Source organism: Aspergillus fijiensis (genome assembly GCF_003184825.1).
Source record: "Aspergillus fijiensis CBS 313.89 unplaced genomic scaffold BO72scaffold_22, whole genome shotgun sequence".
Lineage (NCBI taxonomy): Eukaryota > Fungi > Ascomycota > Eurotiomycetes > Eurotiales > Aspergillaceae > Aspergillus > Aspergillus fijiensis.
Genome location: NW_024468998.1, coordinates 379,577 through 392,252, shown reverse-complemented (window position 1 = coordinate 392,252; position 12,676 = coordinate 379,577). Strand labels below are relative to the sequence as shown.

Genomic DNA, 12,676 nt, shown 5'->3' with positions numbered 1-12,676 from the left:
CAGTGGAAGTACGCGGACTATAACGCACCCTGCTGACTAGGAGTGTTGAGTACTCCGGGAAGACCGTCGGACAGCCGAGAAACATAGCGGGGTTCTTTCTGCATGGTTAATTTCCACTCCGATATGTCCGAGTGAAAATTACGGGTACCGGGGTTCCCACTGCACTCTGAGACTGGCTGGGATGGTATGGGGAAGATAAGAATAAAAGTAAATGATAATAAAAATTAAAAACTAGAACTTCGAGAAAAAAAAAAAAAAAAAAAAAAAGGAACGACACATTCCCCTCCTATCACCGAATCAGAAAAAAAAGAAAAGAAAGAAGACGAGGGGGTTTGTTTGAACCCTAACTGTTCTGTCCGCCCGCCCCGTCGGGCACTCCCCATTCATTCATTCAGCCATTCTGGAACAGGAACCCATCCCCCAAGCATTCCAATCAATTGAATCGGACCTATTTAAGTTCTATCCAGATAGACGACACACTCAGTCCCGCTTGCTCGTGACCGAATAATCCGTCGACATGTGGATCCCGGATTCATGCTCGCAGGCGGCATCGTGCTTGACCATCTCGTGCATCGCCTCGACGTCGTCCTGCGTCTCCGGCACCGCGGTGCTGCGCAGGGTGGACAGGTAGTCCCAGTTGCGGATGACCTTCTTGCGCGCCCCGACCGCCTCGTCGCTGCCGTCGCTGCCGTGGCCGCGGGGCTTGCCCGCGCTGGAGACCTTGCTGCCGCCGAAGATGTGCGGGGCCAGTTGCAGCAGCAGCGGCCGGAGCACGGGGAGGCACGCGCAGATGATGCCCACGTTGATTTCCACCATGCTGTTGGATGGAACCAGATCCAGTCAGTTGGGGTTGCATCTTGTTACGAGGGGGGACGGGGGACGGGGGGGAAAAGGGGCTTGAGAAGAACATACGCCCATTTCGCCAGGGTCACCTTGTACCAGGTCAAGTCGCCGTCGTGGATGAAGGGCATCATGGTGACGATTCGCACGATCGCGATCACGCAGGCGCTGGAGACTGAGTTAACCACGCAATCACACGGACAACTGATTATGAAAAGCAGCACGGGCTAGGGGCACTTACAACGAACCCATCATCAACACCATCATCAGCAGCACCTTCTGCTTGAGGGTGGTCTGCAGCGACCAGCAGAGCCGGATGGGCAGCGCCAGCGTGATGATGTCCGAGAACAGGTTGAAGGCCGCATTGGCATACACGAAGGCCAGCTGGTCGACACACCGCGCGGTCGGCATCAGCGTCACGTCCCACATGGCCTGGACGGGGATGCAGCCGAGCGTGAAGACGAGCAGACTGATCATGTTGTAAACGGCGACGAAGATCATGATCCCGTAGGTCATCTGCCGGAAGCGCTTCTCCGGGCTGAGGCGCAGGAAGAACAGCAGAATCGAGGTCTTGACCAGCCAGATGCCGACGACGAAGACGTCCTCGCCGGCCAGATCATTCTACATGGGGTTGGTCAGGGAGTTTTGAGGGCAGATACACCACTAGGTGGTGGAGACCAGATGCATACCTGCTTGAACGGCTTGATCTTGTCGAGGTGCAGGTCCCAGATATGAAGGCCATACCCGTTGTCGATATCTGTTCAGGTTGGACTCTTAGCTGGCTGGGCGGCGCACTCGAGAAACCTCTCGTAAACTTACTGACGATCCCGAGAATCGCAAAAATCCACGCGCAGATCTGAGCCCAGATGCAAAACCCTGGTGAGCGCCTCCGTCAGCTTGGTTGACCCAGCTGGCATCAATGCATGCAGCTAGCTTACAGTCGTCGATTGCGATCGTCTTCTGCAGGAACATCCGAGTATACAGGCGCAACAACAGGACCACCGTTCCTGTCAAGCAAAGGGCGATGTTGATGGAATAGATCTGGTAGTTTTGATTCTCCGGGTTCTCAAAATTGGCTGTGACGCCGGGGGGCGGATCCGACGCCGGCACCTTGCTCAAATCCAATGTGGTGGTTGACATGATGGAGTTGAATGGAGAAACAGCTGGGTGTTCCGGTCGGCAGTGGTTGGAGCAGCAGCAGCAGCAGTAGCAGCAGCAGCAGCTCTATTTAGCATGCACTTGAAAAGAAACGCTGCGTCGAGCCAGGAATGAACGATCCACCAGGCCAACCCTGTGTCCATGCTTTTCTTTATATCCTGTGACTCCAATCAAGCCTTTGGCTCGCTCGTTCGTACTTTCGGTCCCCCTCCCGGGCCCATTGACGAGATCATATGCAAGATGCATTGACTACCGGTATAGTCGCCTCTCCTGCATTACATAGTTTGGGCGGGGAGGGCGATCGTACCTCCTTGGCTGACGCCCAGCTCGATGTGGTCGGACCATTACCGCCACCATCCACAGCATACCCTCACCCACTGTTCCTCGAAATGGGTCCAACAAAGTGCAAAGTGACACCTCGATCGCAAACAAACCCAAAATTCCCCAACAAGGCCCCGATCAACCCTATTGTCTCTGACGGAACTTGATGCCCGCAGGAGAGGGTCCAAGCGTTTGGAACATTGACCTTGTTCTCCAGACGTAGGGGGTGGGCGGGGGCGGGCTGGCCAAGTACATACAGTACGTGCTGGTGTAAGTTCCCTGACGATCGCACCGGTTCTGCGATTGACAGGCTAGGATCGCTGCTTGCGGAGACGACCTGTCATCCAGTCGCATCCCGAAGCAAAAAAGGCCGGACGCAAGATCAATAATTGCGGAGGCATCCAGATAGCGCAGTTTGCCCCTATCTCAGATCTTCCCCGTTGCGGGATGTGCTTGCTTTCCCTGGAACTGCCGGTGCAATTCCTCCTATTCTTTTGACGGCAGCGACCAAAATCTCAAGAGAAAAACAGAAGAACAGATGCCCACCGGTAGGGGAACGTGTATTTGTCAGAAATGAAGTCGAGTCATTTGGATAGATGGATTGTTTGGTGGGATTAGGCTTTGGCCAAGACGGTGGTTGCAGCGCGGAAAAAGAAGTCAAGAGATCAGGGCTTCCTCCCCCCGCTTATTCCTCCAGCCCTGGTTTCGCCATCGTCAGCCTTTGCCAGCCTTTTCGCGCCCTCTCCGAAACATTTTAATAACTTTCGTCAGAAAAGTGGCTTGGTGGCTCTGGAGAACGCCGCGAAAACTTCCGCCTGATCTTTCTGTCGTCGTCCCCTGAAGGCGTTGAGATTCCGTGAGCATCCGTGCAGAAAGGAGAGAGCAAAGGGCCAAATGTGACAGGTGTCGGACCCACTCGATGCCAGCATCATCACAACAATGCACCAGGAAAGATCTCCTGTCGATCTAATTACTGGCCCAAATGCCCCACGAATGGCATCTGGATATTCCTGCAGGTCGTGTTGCCTTTTTGAGTCTAGCCAATAAGACCCTGATTTGCCTTTCGAGATGTATCAATTTTCACCCTCTACATCGGCCGCCCTCCAATCCCCTTTCTCAGTATGCACCCCGTGCAAAAGAACCAATCTATAAGGCTTTGCGGCTCCCCTTCCCCCTTGGTCTCCGGATACAATATCCTGTCTCTCCGCCGAACTTGTCCGTGTGCGTGTGTAGCCGGTGTAACCTGTCATGGCGCCTCTCGATCCCAGCATCGATCGCATTCAGCAGTGTCTAGACGAGGTGGTGCAGTCTGTCGGCCAGTTCCGATACCCTGCAATTTCGCTTCGCCACCAGAATGCACGGTACGAATTGCTGGTCAAGGCGATGCACCTAGTGCAGGCCATTCGCGGGCCTGCCGATCTGGTCTTCGCCAATTTTGAGAATGTAAGCTTGGGCGGACAGATCATCTATCTTTTCTGTATCGCCGAGAAACTGTCAAGATGCATTTGGGGTCCTTAAATGGCCAGTCTGGGCGCTATCCGCACGCTTCTCGAAGCCGGAGTATTCGATGTCATCCCGGTCGGCGCCCAGAGCATGTCAGCCACGGACATAGCAGCCCGTACTGGGGTGAGTTAAAAAGTCAGAGGTGTGCGATCGTGAGCTCTTTTCTCCTGGATGGAGGTGACCCGTGGCCGGTGCGTTCTGACATCGATGTGACGTGCGGCAGTGCGCATGATGCGGGCTGTCACGCTCTTCGGACCGTTTCGCGAGACCGGCGAGGAGGAGTATGCCCACACCCCCAACTCGGAGATCTATCTCGCTCCTCAGATGCGGGCCGTCCTGAGTCTCATGTGAGTTGTCGTCCGCGTCTCAATTAGGTTGCCTTGTCAGTCAACCAGCAACTGTCCGCTCACCATCCGATGTCGGGATATATCACGGTCGATGAATACTGCCCGGCGATGCTGCGCACCCACGAATTCCTCCGCCAACACCAGTGGCAGGACCGCATGGGCCTGCGCAGCAACCCATACACTCTCGTACATCACTGCGAGGGCCAGACGATGTTCGAGCACATCTCCCAGAGTCCCGAGCGACTGACCCGACTCAACAACGCGATGGTCGCCGAGGACTCCCTCCTGGCCGAGATCGGGCTGTACCCGTTCGTGGAGCGACTGAGTCCGCTGGCGCAGGCGGATCAGCCGACCATCGTCGACGTCGGGGGTGGACGAGGCCACATCGTGCGCCAGATCAAGCAGAACACCCCCAGCCTAGCGGGACGGTTCATCCTCCAAGACCGCGCCAGTGTCATTAGCGACAATGGGCCGGAGATGACCCGCCATGGCATCGAGCCGATGGCCCATGACTTCTTCACCCCGCAGCCTGTAAAAGGTACGTCACGAGGGCTATATTGACTCTGCATCAAAGTCATCCAGCAAGCTGACTCTACCCCTCCACCCCAGGCGCATTGGTGTACTACATCCGCCGCGTGTTGCACGACTGGCCCGACGCAGAGGTCCGGGAGATCCTCACGCACCTGGCCGCCGCGATGGTCCCGAAGAAATCCCGCCTGCTCATCACGGAGACGATCCTGCCCGAGGTCGGCGCCACCATGGCCCACGCCTACATGGATCACACGATGATGACGTTTGGCGGGACCGAGCGGACGGCCAAGGACTTCGCGCGCCTGTTCGACGCGGCGGGGCTGCGGTTGGTCCAGGTCTGGGAGAGCCCCGGGGTGCCGATGAGGGTCGTGGAGGCCCGCTTGAAGTGATTCCGAACATCGGGGGTTGGCTTCTTGGTGAATCAGTCACCGTTTTCCTGGCCAGTCCTTTGCCAAGCTCTGCCACATGGCGCTAACTTCTAGACTCTGCCGTCTGCTGTAAAAGTCTTAACCGGAACTACGAGTATGGTGAATGTCGGATGACGATGTGTCATCGGGAGGAGTGGTTGTGAGTCTGGATGGAAAACGCTTGGATTCATGATGGTCGTGGAGATTTCCTGATGGGACTACTTATGGATGCCGATTCGGGCCAAGAGCTAGACCCGACCTGCCCTCTTTGTACATATCCTAGCTCTTTAATGGACAGTTAGCAAGGCATGCGTTCATTTTTTCCTTTCCCGCGTTTTCCCCGTCGGCAACCCCAACTTGCGGGGTGAGGGAGCCGTGCTCGGGATTGTGAATAGACCCATTCACCTACATTTACCACCGCACAACTTCAGAGAACTCATTCTACGGGCTCTTTCTACATTCGTTGACATGTGTAACCTATGAAGGTATTTTTCATGTTCGCTGATCAAACACGTCTCCCCCGAGCCCAAATATATCCAACATAGAAGAGTTTTCTTGAAAGTCAACATTACCCCAGAGGAATTGCCCCACTCCACTCAGCCATCCCTGACTAATGCTGAAGGAAGCTGAAGAAACCGGGCAGAAAGGACCGAAGCCCTGCTTAGACCGCAGAAGCCATGGCAACCATCCCCAAACAGGAGACACACATGGCACGATGTCAGTGATTATAACCTCACACACTGTGCGAGCGAGCCACATCCTCGGGTTCTTGCACCGCAACCCCACAAAATCTCCCCACGCAACACCAATTGCTGCAGAAAAAGTGCAGGGGAGGGCAAGAATTACCGACAGCCAGCTGGACCCACAATGCCTGCCCCGGCCCCCGAGGGATACGAGCCTGTCACGAAGCGCCAAACCCGCCACCAAGCGACAAAACTGCCCCCCAAACCGCGTGACTCGGATGGGTCCCAGCGTCGACCATAGTCTAACCTCCAGAGTCGAATTCCTCTGGTTTCTTGCTTGCTTTGCAGAGTGTCATGGATTCGCCGGAGTTTTGCCGAGGGGTGGTGTTGAACGTGGTGGTGGGCAGTGGGCAGCACGGCTCGGCTGGTGCGACGGCGGCATTGGCCGAATTCTTTTCGTTTCCTCGTGGAGTCCCCGCATTTTTCCCCCTCCCCTTCTTGCCCGCCTCCATCCCCGGACTCGGTTTCTCCCCGAACGCCAACCCTAACTTCCAGATGTCACACCCCACGGTCCACTTGAGAGCTCTACCTCTGCCATTTTCTCCCTCCTAGCATCGGAGGGGACGAGTTAGACTTCAGTCACCTGGTCTTTTTCGTGCTATTCCAGTTTTCCACGCCGGATGCCAAGCTTGGCCCACGCAGACGGTGACGGCCTCGTCACGGTCACCAGTTATGTTCGCCCACGATAACGGCAGTTGGGACCTCGAGGTGGCCGATAGTTGGGCGGACTGGGTCAGAGAGGAGAGCTGCGGAGATGGGGGTGGATTGAGCAGTTCTCCAGGCTGCATTTGTGTCTATATAAACAGCCTTCCGCATCGCCTTCTTGATCCAGCTCCATCACAACACATCCAGCCTTCATCCGAGTCGTTGCAGGCTCGACCAGAATGAAGCTCACCGTTCCCTTGGCGGCAGCAGCACTGCCTCTGGCGGGCGCAGCCGTCATTCAACCCCGTACACTCAACATAACCGACCTCGAGCACTACTGGTCCTATGGCCGCTCGGAACCCGTCTATCCCACACGTGAGTCGAACACTGCATCAACCACCACCCACCACCACCCACCACCCCTCGCAGTCCCACGCTAACCCTCCACAGCGGAGGCCCAAGGCCTAGGAGACTGGGAAGATGCCTTCACCAAGGCCAAAGCCCTGGTGGCCCAGATGACCGACGAGGAGAAGAACAACATCACCTACGGCTACTCCTCCACCACCAACGGCTGCTCCGGCAACACGGCCGGCGTCCCCCGGCTGGGATACCCCGGCATCTGCCTGCAGGATGCCGCCAGCGGCGTGCGCGGCACCGACATGGTCAACGGCTACGCGTCCGGGCTGCACGTGGGCGCCTCGTGGAACCGGGAGCTGGCCTACCAGCGGGCGCAGTACATGGGAGCCGAGTTCAAGCGCAAGGGGGTCAACGTGGCGCTGGGCCCCGTGGCCGGGCCCCTGGGCCGCATCGCGCGCGGCGGCCGCAACTGGGAAGGGTTCAGCAACGACCCGTACCTGGCCGGGGCGCTGACGGGGGACACGGTGCGCGGGCTGCAGGAGTCGGTGATCGCGTGCGTCAAGCACCTGATCGGCAACGAGCAGGAGACCAACCGCAACAGCCCGCAGATGCTGACGGGCTCGCACAACCAGTCGGTCTCGTCCAACATCGACGACCGGACCATGCACGAGCTGTACCTCTGGCCGTTCCAGGACGCAGTCAAGGCGGGCGCCGGCTCCGTCATGTGCAGCTACAACCGCATCAACAACAGCTACGGCTGCCAGAACAGCAAGACCATGAACGGGCTGCTCAAGGGCGAGCTGGGCTTCCAGGGCTTCGTCGTCTCCGACTGGAGCGCCCAGCACACGGGGCTGGCCAGCGCCGCCGCCGGCCTGGACATGGCCATGCCCTCCTCCGAGTACTGGGACAGCAACCAGCTGGCGACGGCGGTGGCCAACGGCTCCCTCGCCGCGACCCGACTCGACGACATGGCCACGCGCATCGTCGCCGCCTGGTACAAGTACGCCGAGCTGGAGAACCCCGGCCACGGCCTGCCGGTCAGCCTGCTGGAGCCACACCCCCTCGTCGACGCGCGCGACCCCGCCGCCAAGGAGACGATCTTCCAGGGCGCCGTCGAGGGCCACGTGCTGGTCAAGAACACGAAGCAGGCGCTCCCCTTGACCGCGCCGCGCTTCCTCTCGCTCTTCGGCTACGACGCCATCGCCGCGCCGCAGAACACGATGGACGACCTGTCGTGGAGCCTGTGGACGATGGGCTGGACGAACACGCAGACGTACCCCAACGGCAGCGCGGTGGACCCGACGATGCTGAAGTACATCTTCCTGTCGAGCGCGGACCCCAGCGCGACGGGGCCGGGGGTCGCCCTGAACGGGACGATGTACACCGGGGGCGGGTCCGGGGCGAGCACGCCGTCGTACATCGACGCCCCCTTCGACGCGCTGCAGCGCCAGGCGCGGGCCGACAACACCTTCCTGGCGTGGGACTTCACCTCGGCGACGCCGCTGGTCAACCCGGCCAGCGATGCCTGCCTGGTGTTCATCAACGCCGCGGCGGCCGAAGGCTGGGACCGCCCGGCGCTGAGCGACGAGTACTCGGACAAGCTCGTCACGCACGTGGCCGCGCAATGCAACAACACGATCGTGGTCATCCACAACGCGGGCATCCGGCCCGTCGACGCCTGGATCGAGCACCCCAACATCACGGCGGTGATGTACGCCCACCTGCCCGGCCAAGATAGCGGCGCCGCGCTGGTCGAGGTCCTGTACGGCAAGCAGTCGCCGTCCGGCCGCCTGCCCTACACCGTTGCGCGCAACGCCACCGACTACGGCGCCCTGCTGGCCCCGACGCTGCCGTCCGCCGCCAAGGACAAGACCGAGATCTACTACCCGCAGGACACCTTCAGCGAGGGCGTGTACATCGACTACAAGCACTTCGAGGCGCAGAACATCACCCCGCGCTTCCCGTTCGGCTTCGGCCTCACCTACGCCGACTTCACGTACAGCAACCTCGTGGTCAATACCACCACCACGGCCGCCACAAGCCCCACCCCGCCGGATCTGGATGGCGTCGTCGCCGAGGGCGGCCTCCCCTCCCTCTGGGACGTGTTGGTCACCGTCTCGTGTACGCTGGAGAATACCGGCGCTGTGGCGGCCAAGGAGGTCGCGCAGCTGTATGTGGGCATCCCCGGTGGGCCGGCCAAGGTGCTGCGCGGGTTCGTCAAGGAGCTGGTGGAGCCCGGCCAGAAGAAGGAGGTCAGCTTCGCGTTGACGAGGCGGGATTTGAGTACCTGGGATGTCGGGGTGCAGAGTTGGGTGTTGCAGCAGGGCGAGTATGGGTTGTTTGTCGGGAAGAGTGTGGCTGATGTGTTGTTGACGGGATCGGTGGTGTTTTAGGTTGAAGATGGGTCTTGAGGGAGGATGGCTTATGAGTGTATGTATTTGTATGGATATAATGAATGAGATAGGTTATTGCTTTAAGTTTCCTTTTTCTTCTGGGGTTTTGATTGGGCAGAGGGGGGATATAATCCAAGGGGCAAGGGGGGTTGGGTGTAGATGCAGCGGGTGAGGAGGAGATATGTTGTAGTGCGGGTATTGTGGTTGCGGTGGTGGTGGAGAGGATCTACAACATATACATTTCCTGACCACTCACTGACAATGTACGTGTTTACAGGTATAACTGCAACAACACACAGCTGAACTAAGAATGTACATTACATTTTCTCACTGCCTAGTATCACACTTCTATACAGTACTACAAACATCTACCGCAACCATCCCTTAGGACCGCCCCACGTACCGTTCACCAAGTTGTTGTAATACACCCAGGGGAAAAAGTTCTTCTTAAGCTGCCAGAAGGCCCTGCGAGGCACGGCCTGGTCAATGCCGAACCAGCCCCCGAACGTCTCCTTGGGCACGCCCGCGTACTTGAACTCGGCCAGCAGCACCTTGCCGTACTCGGTCGTCAGCGGACACGAGGTGTACCCGTCGTACTCCGCGTCGGGCGCCTTGCCCTCGGCCGCGCGCAGCAGGTTGCGCACCAGGACGGGCGCCTCAGCGGTGATGGCCGCCGTGGTCTTGGAAGTGGGCAGACTGGAGGCGTCGCCGATCGACCAGACGTTCTTGAACTTCTTGTGCTGGGTGGTGGCGTTGTCCACATCCACGAAGCCCGCCGCGTCGGCCAGGGGCGAGTTCTTCACGAACGCGTGGGGTCCCATCTTGGGGACGACGTGCAGCAGGTCGAACTGGCGCTGCACCTGGGCGCCCGACCCGTCGCCCTTGGCGAAGATGGCCGTGTTGCCCTCGACGGCCACCAGATCGTGCTGGAACAGCCCCTCGACGCCGCGCTCCTGGCGCAGCGCCTCCAGCGCGGCACTGTACTTGGGCACGCCGAACATACCGGGCAGCCCCGTGGCGAAGCTGATCTGGATGGCCGACTGGGCCGGGTTGGCGGGGTCGTAGAGTCCGGCCTGCTTCCAGTGGTCGAGGGCCAGCCACATGATCTTCTGCGGGGCGCCGGCGCACTTGAGCACGCCCGCGGGCTGGGTGAACAGCGCCTTGCCGCCCTTCAGCTTGTTCAGGGTGCGGTACACCTTGTCGACGTGCTCATACCCGTAGATCGACGAGACGAGGCTGTTGGGGTCGGCCAGCGCCTCCGGAAGGCCCTTGATGCTGTTGAAGTTGACGTGGATGCCCGGCACGACGATCAGCTGCTCGTACCCGAGCCGGTCGCCGTTGGCCAGCGTCACCGTGTTCTGGTCAGGCGTGAAGCTGTCGACCGCCTGCCCGTACAGCTTGAGCTTCGCGTCCACCAGCCCCGGCAGCGGCCGCCGCAGCTCCTCCTTGGTCTTCACACCGCCGCCCACCAGGGTCCAGCCCGCTTGGTAGTGGTGCCATTCGGCGGGGTCGATGATGGCAATATCGTCTTGGGTGTATTGGCCGGTGTGCAGGAGCTGGTGGCTCACGTTCAGGCCGGCGGTGCCGCCGCCGATGACGACGATCTTGTGGTTGCGCGTGGAGGAGGGAGTGACGGGGTTGGCGGCGGAGGGGGAGGGGGACGAGGAGGACGAGGGGGAAGCGGCGGTGGCGAAGGTGCGGAGGGAGGCGATGGTGGGCTGAGAGTTGGCTGCGCGGGCGGCGCGGGTGACGCTGCTGCGGAACATTGTGGTGAGGATGTCACCGACGGTGATTGTGAGCAAGGGAGGGAGAGAGAATGGAGCGGAGGATGGAGGAAGAGGATGAAGATCAAAAAGAAGATATTCGGTTGAAATTGTATGGTACCTGAAAGTCAACTGTAAGCATTAAATCCCCAAGAGCCAATTGCCGGTCTCGGCGATCACGTCATCTCGGGATTCCCCTGTTTGGGCTGTTTGGCTGGTTTGTCTGGCACTATCCCCGATCCGGACAGCCTCCAGCCTATCCGGATTGTTCGATTTGGTCGGCGTTTTCTTCGACAAACTCGCTCAATCGGCGTCTCACTCTACATATACCTGTGTTCAAGGACAGCAATGGCATGATAAGCTGAGGAATGAGATCACATTGTTTTTATTTACAATAATGCATGAAGTATAGACCCCGAGATTCAGCCTCGATGCAATATGGCCTGATCCTCACCAATCCATCACCGACCCCGCCGCAACCTCCTTCCGCAGCGCCTCCTTCACAATCGCTCCACACATCTTCGCATACGGATTCGTCTGCACCGCCAGCTGCTGCGCGACCTTGTTCCCGAACCGACCCCCCAGGAAGAAATCCCCGCTCGCCATCTCCTCCAGCTGCTGTGCCCCCAGCCCGTCCAACCGCTCCGGACCGCCTTCTCCGTGGGAGGATCGGAATCTCGCGGCTTTCAACAGGAGATACCCCCGATGTGTGTATGCGTCTGCCAGGATGCGTGCTTGGCCTGGGGAGACGGGATCGGCGGGGGAGCGCGGGCTGGCGAGCTGGATGGCCTGGGTGAGGTCGGCGAGGAGGGCGGAGGCGCGGGCTCGGTTGACGGGTGCGAAGAGCTTGGTGTCTGTGTCTGTGTCTGTCTCTGGATCTTGGATGCTCGAGGAGGGCGGCGAGGAGGAGGATGGGATAAGGGTGAGGTCGATCAGGAGACGGCGGGCTTGGGCCCGGTTCATGTAGGCGGAGGGATAGGTGGGTGCGTCGGTGATGAGGAGGTCCAGGTCGGTGATGGCTTTCTGGACGGTGGAGAGCGAGGGCTCTGGTTGTTGGAGCGAGCGGATGATCTCCAGCTCGGCTGACTTGAGGGATTCATGCTTCTCTGGCGAGACGTTGAGGTGGGCTGGTAATGTGGGAAGGGTCGCGTCGATGGCGAGAGCGGAGGAGGGAGAGGACTCTGCATCAAAGAGGGCTTGCAGGACGGCTGAGTCGTTGGATGTGAGGGATGGTTTGCAGGGGTCGATTGTGGTCATTGTGAGTGTGTGTGTCTGCGTAGTCTTGAGTTGTGGAGAGCAACTTAGGTATGAGGTTGTGTGCCGGTAGGTGAAGGTGGAGGTGACTTCTGGTGAAGGATGCTTTTTCTATGATAGCACTCTTTCTCTCTTTCAAGGAGAACGAGCAGATAGCCGGAGTATATGAGAGCTATCTGGGCCATCTGGGCAGAGTCAAATCCGCGTGAGAAAAGCGCGTCTAACCGTCCGAGACATTCATTCCGGATGTTTGCTGAAACACCCGCCGCCAGCCGGAGTTGTCCGCCCGCAGCCGAAGCCCTTCCCTGCCTATCCGGGAAATAGACTGGATTCTCACTCTGTACCATCAAACCCTCGGGCCTCGTTATCATCAGAGTATCCGCGTGCAGCAAGAGTGAAGATGGCGATATCCGT

General features: G+C 59.0%; 5 protein-coding genes across 5 annotated transcripts; 2 read left to right on the top strand and 3 right to left on the bottom strand.

Annotated features, from left to right (window-relative positions):
- Window positions 1-292: 292 nt before the first annotated feature.
- On the bottom strand, window positions 293-2,095 carry BO72DRAFT_428803 (putative integral membrane protein (Pth11)). The gene is made up of 6 exons (XM_040943046.1): window positions 1,779-2,095; window positions 1,660-1,716; window positions 1,530-1,597; window positions 1,082-1,461; window positions 913-1,008; window positions 293-817 (listed from the first exon to the last, which is right to left on the bottom strand). The coding sequence occupies exons 1-6, from the start codon at window positions 1,978-1,980 to the stop codon at window positions 481-483; spliced, it is 1,140 nt and encodes a 379-aa protein (XP_040801526.1). The 5' UTR covers window positions 1,981-2,095; the 3' UTR covers window positions 293-480.
- A 1,472-nt stretch (window positions 2,096-3,567) lies between these two features.
- Window positions 3,568-5,373, top strand: BO72DRAFT_477374 (O-methyltransferase; the record flags this gene model as incomplete). The annotated part of the gene is made up of 5 exons (XM_040947438.1): window positions 3,568-3,796; window positions 3,875-3,949; window positions 4,046-4,155; window positions 4,218-4,707; window positions 4,779-5,373. 5 exons carry the CDS (start codon window positions 3,568-3,570, stop codon window positions 5,087-5,089), a joined length of 1,215 nt encoding a protein of 404 aa, XP_040801525.1. The 3' UTR covers window positions 5,090-5,373.
- Window positions 5,374-6,734: 1,361 nt separating this feature from the next.
- Window positions 6,735-9,245, top strand: BO72DRAFT_428796 (beta-glucosidase; the record flags this gene model as incomplete). The annotated part of the gene is made up of 2 exons (XM_040943045.1): window positions 6,735-6,870; window positions 6,946-9,245. The coding sequence occupies 2 exons, from the start codon at window positions 6,735-6,737 to the stop codon at window positions 9,243-9,245; spliced, it is 2,436 nt and encodes an 811-aa protein (XP_040801524.1).
- A 299-nt stretch (window positions 9,246-9,544) lies between these two features.
- Window positions 9,545-11,282, bottom strand: BO72DRAFT_447961 (NAD(P)/FAD-dependent oxidoreductase). The gene has a single exon (XM_040944680.1). The coding sequence runs from the start codon at window positions 11,009-11,011 to the stop codon at window positions 9,614-9,616; it is 1,398 nt and encodes a 465-aa protein (XP_040801523.1). The 5' UTR covers window positions 11,012-11,282; the 3' UTR covers window positions 9,545-9,613.
- Window positions 11,283-11,316: 34 nt separating this feature from the next.
- On the bottom strand, window positions 11,317-12,580 carry hmgX. The gene has a single exon (XM_040944679.1). It carries the CDS (start codon window positions 12,263-12,265, stop codon window positions 11,459-11,461), a length of 807 nt encoding a protein of 268 aa, XP_040801522.1. The 5' UTR covers window positions 12,266-12,580; the 3' UTR covers window positions 11,317-11,458.
- Window positions 12,581-12,676: the final 96 nt, after the last annotated feature.

Excerpts from the sequence above, each read along its gene's own strand:
- BO72DRAFT_447961 (XM_040944680.1), bottom strand. The coding sequence starts at position 11,011 with ATGTTCCGCAGCAGCGTCACCCGCGCCGCCCGCGCAGCCAACTCTCAG.
- hmgX (XM_040944679.1), bottom strand. The coding sequence starts at position 12,265 with ATGACCACAATCGACCCCTGCAAACCATCCCTCACATCCAACGACTCA.
- BO72DRAFT_428803 (XM_040943046.1), bottom strand. The coding sequence starts at position 1,980 with ATGTCAACCACCACATTGGATTTGAGCAAGGTGCCGGCGTCGGATCCG. Across the intron at positions 1,598-1,659 it reads TGCGATTCTCGGGATCGTCA|ATATCGACAACGGGTATGGC; the intron begins GTAAGTTTACGA and ends CAACCTGAACAG. Across the intron at positions 1,462-1,529 it reads AGATCAAGCCGTTCAAGCAG|AATGATCTGGCCGGCGAGGA; the intron begins GTATGCATCTGG and ends AACCCCATGTAG.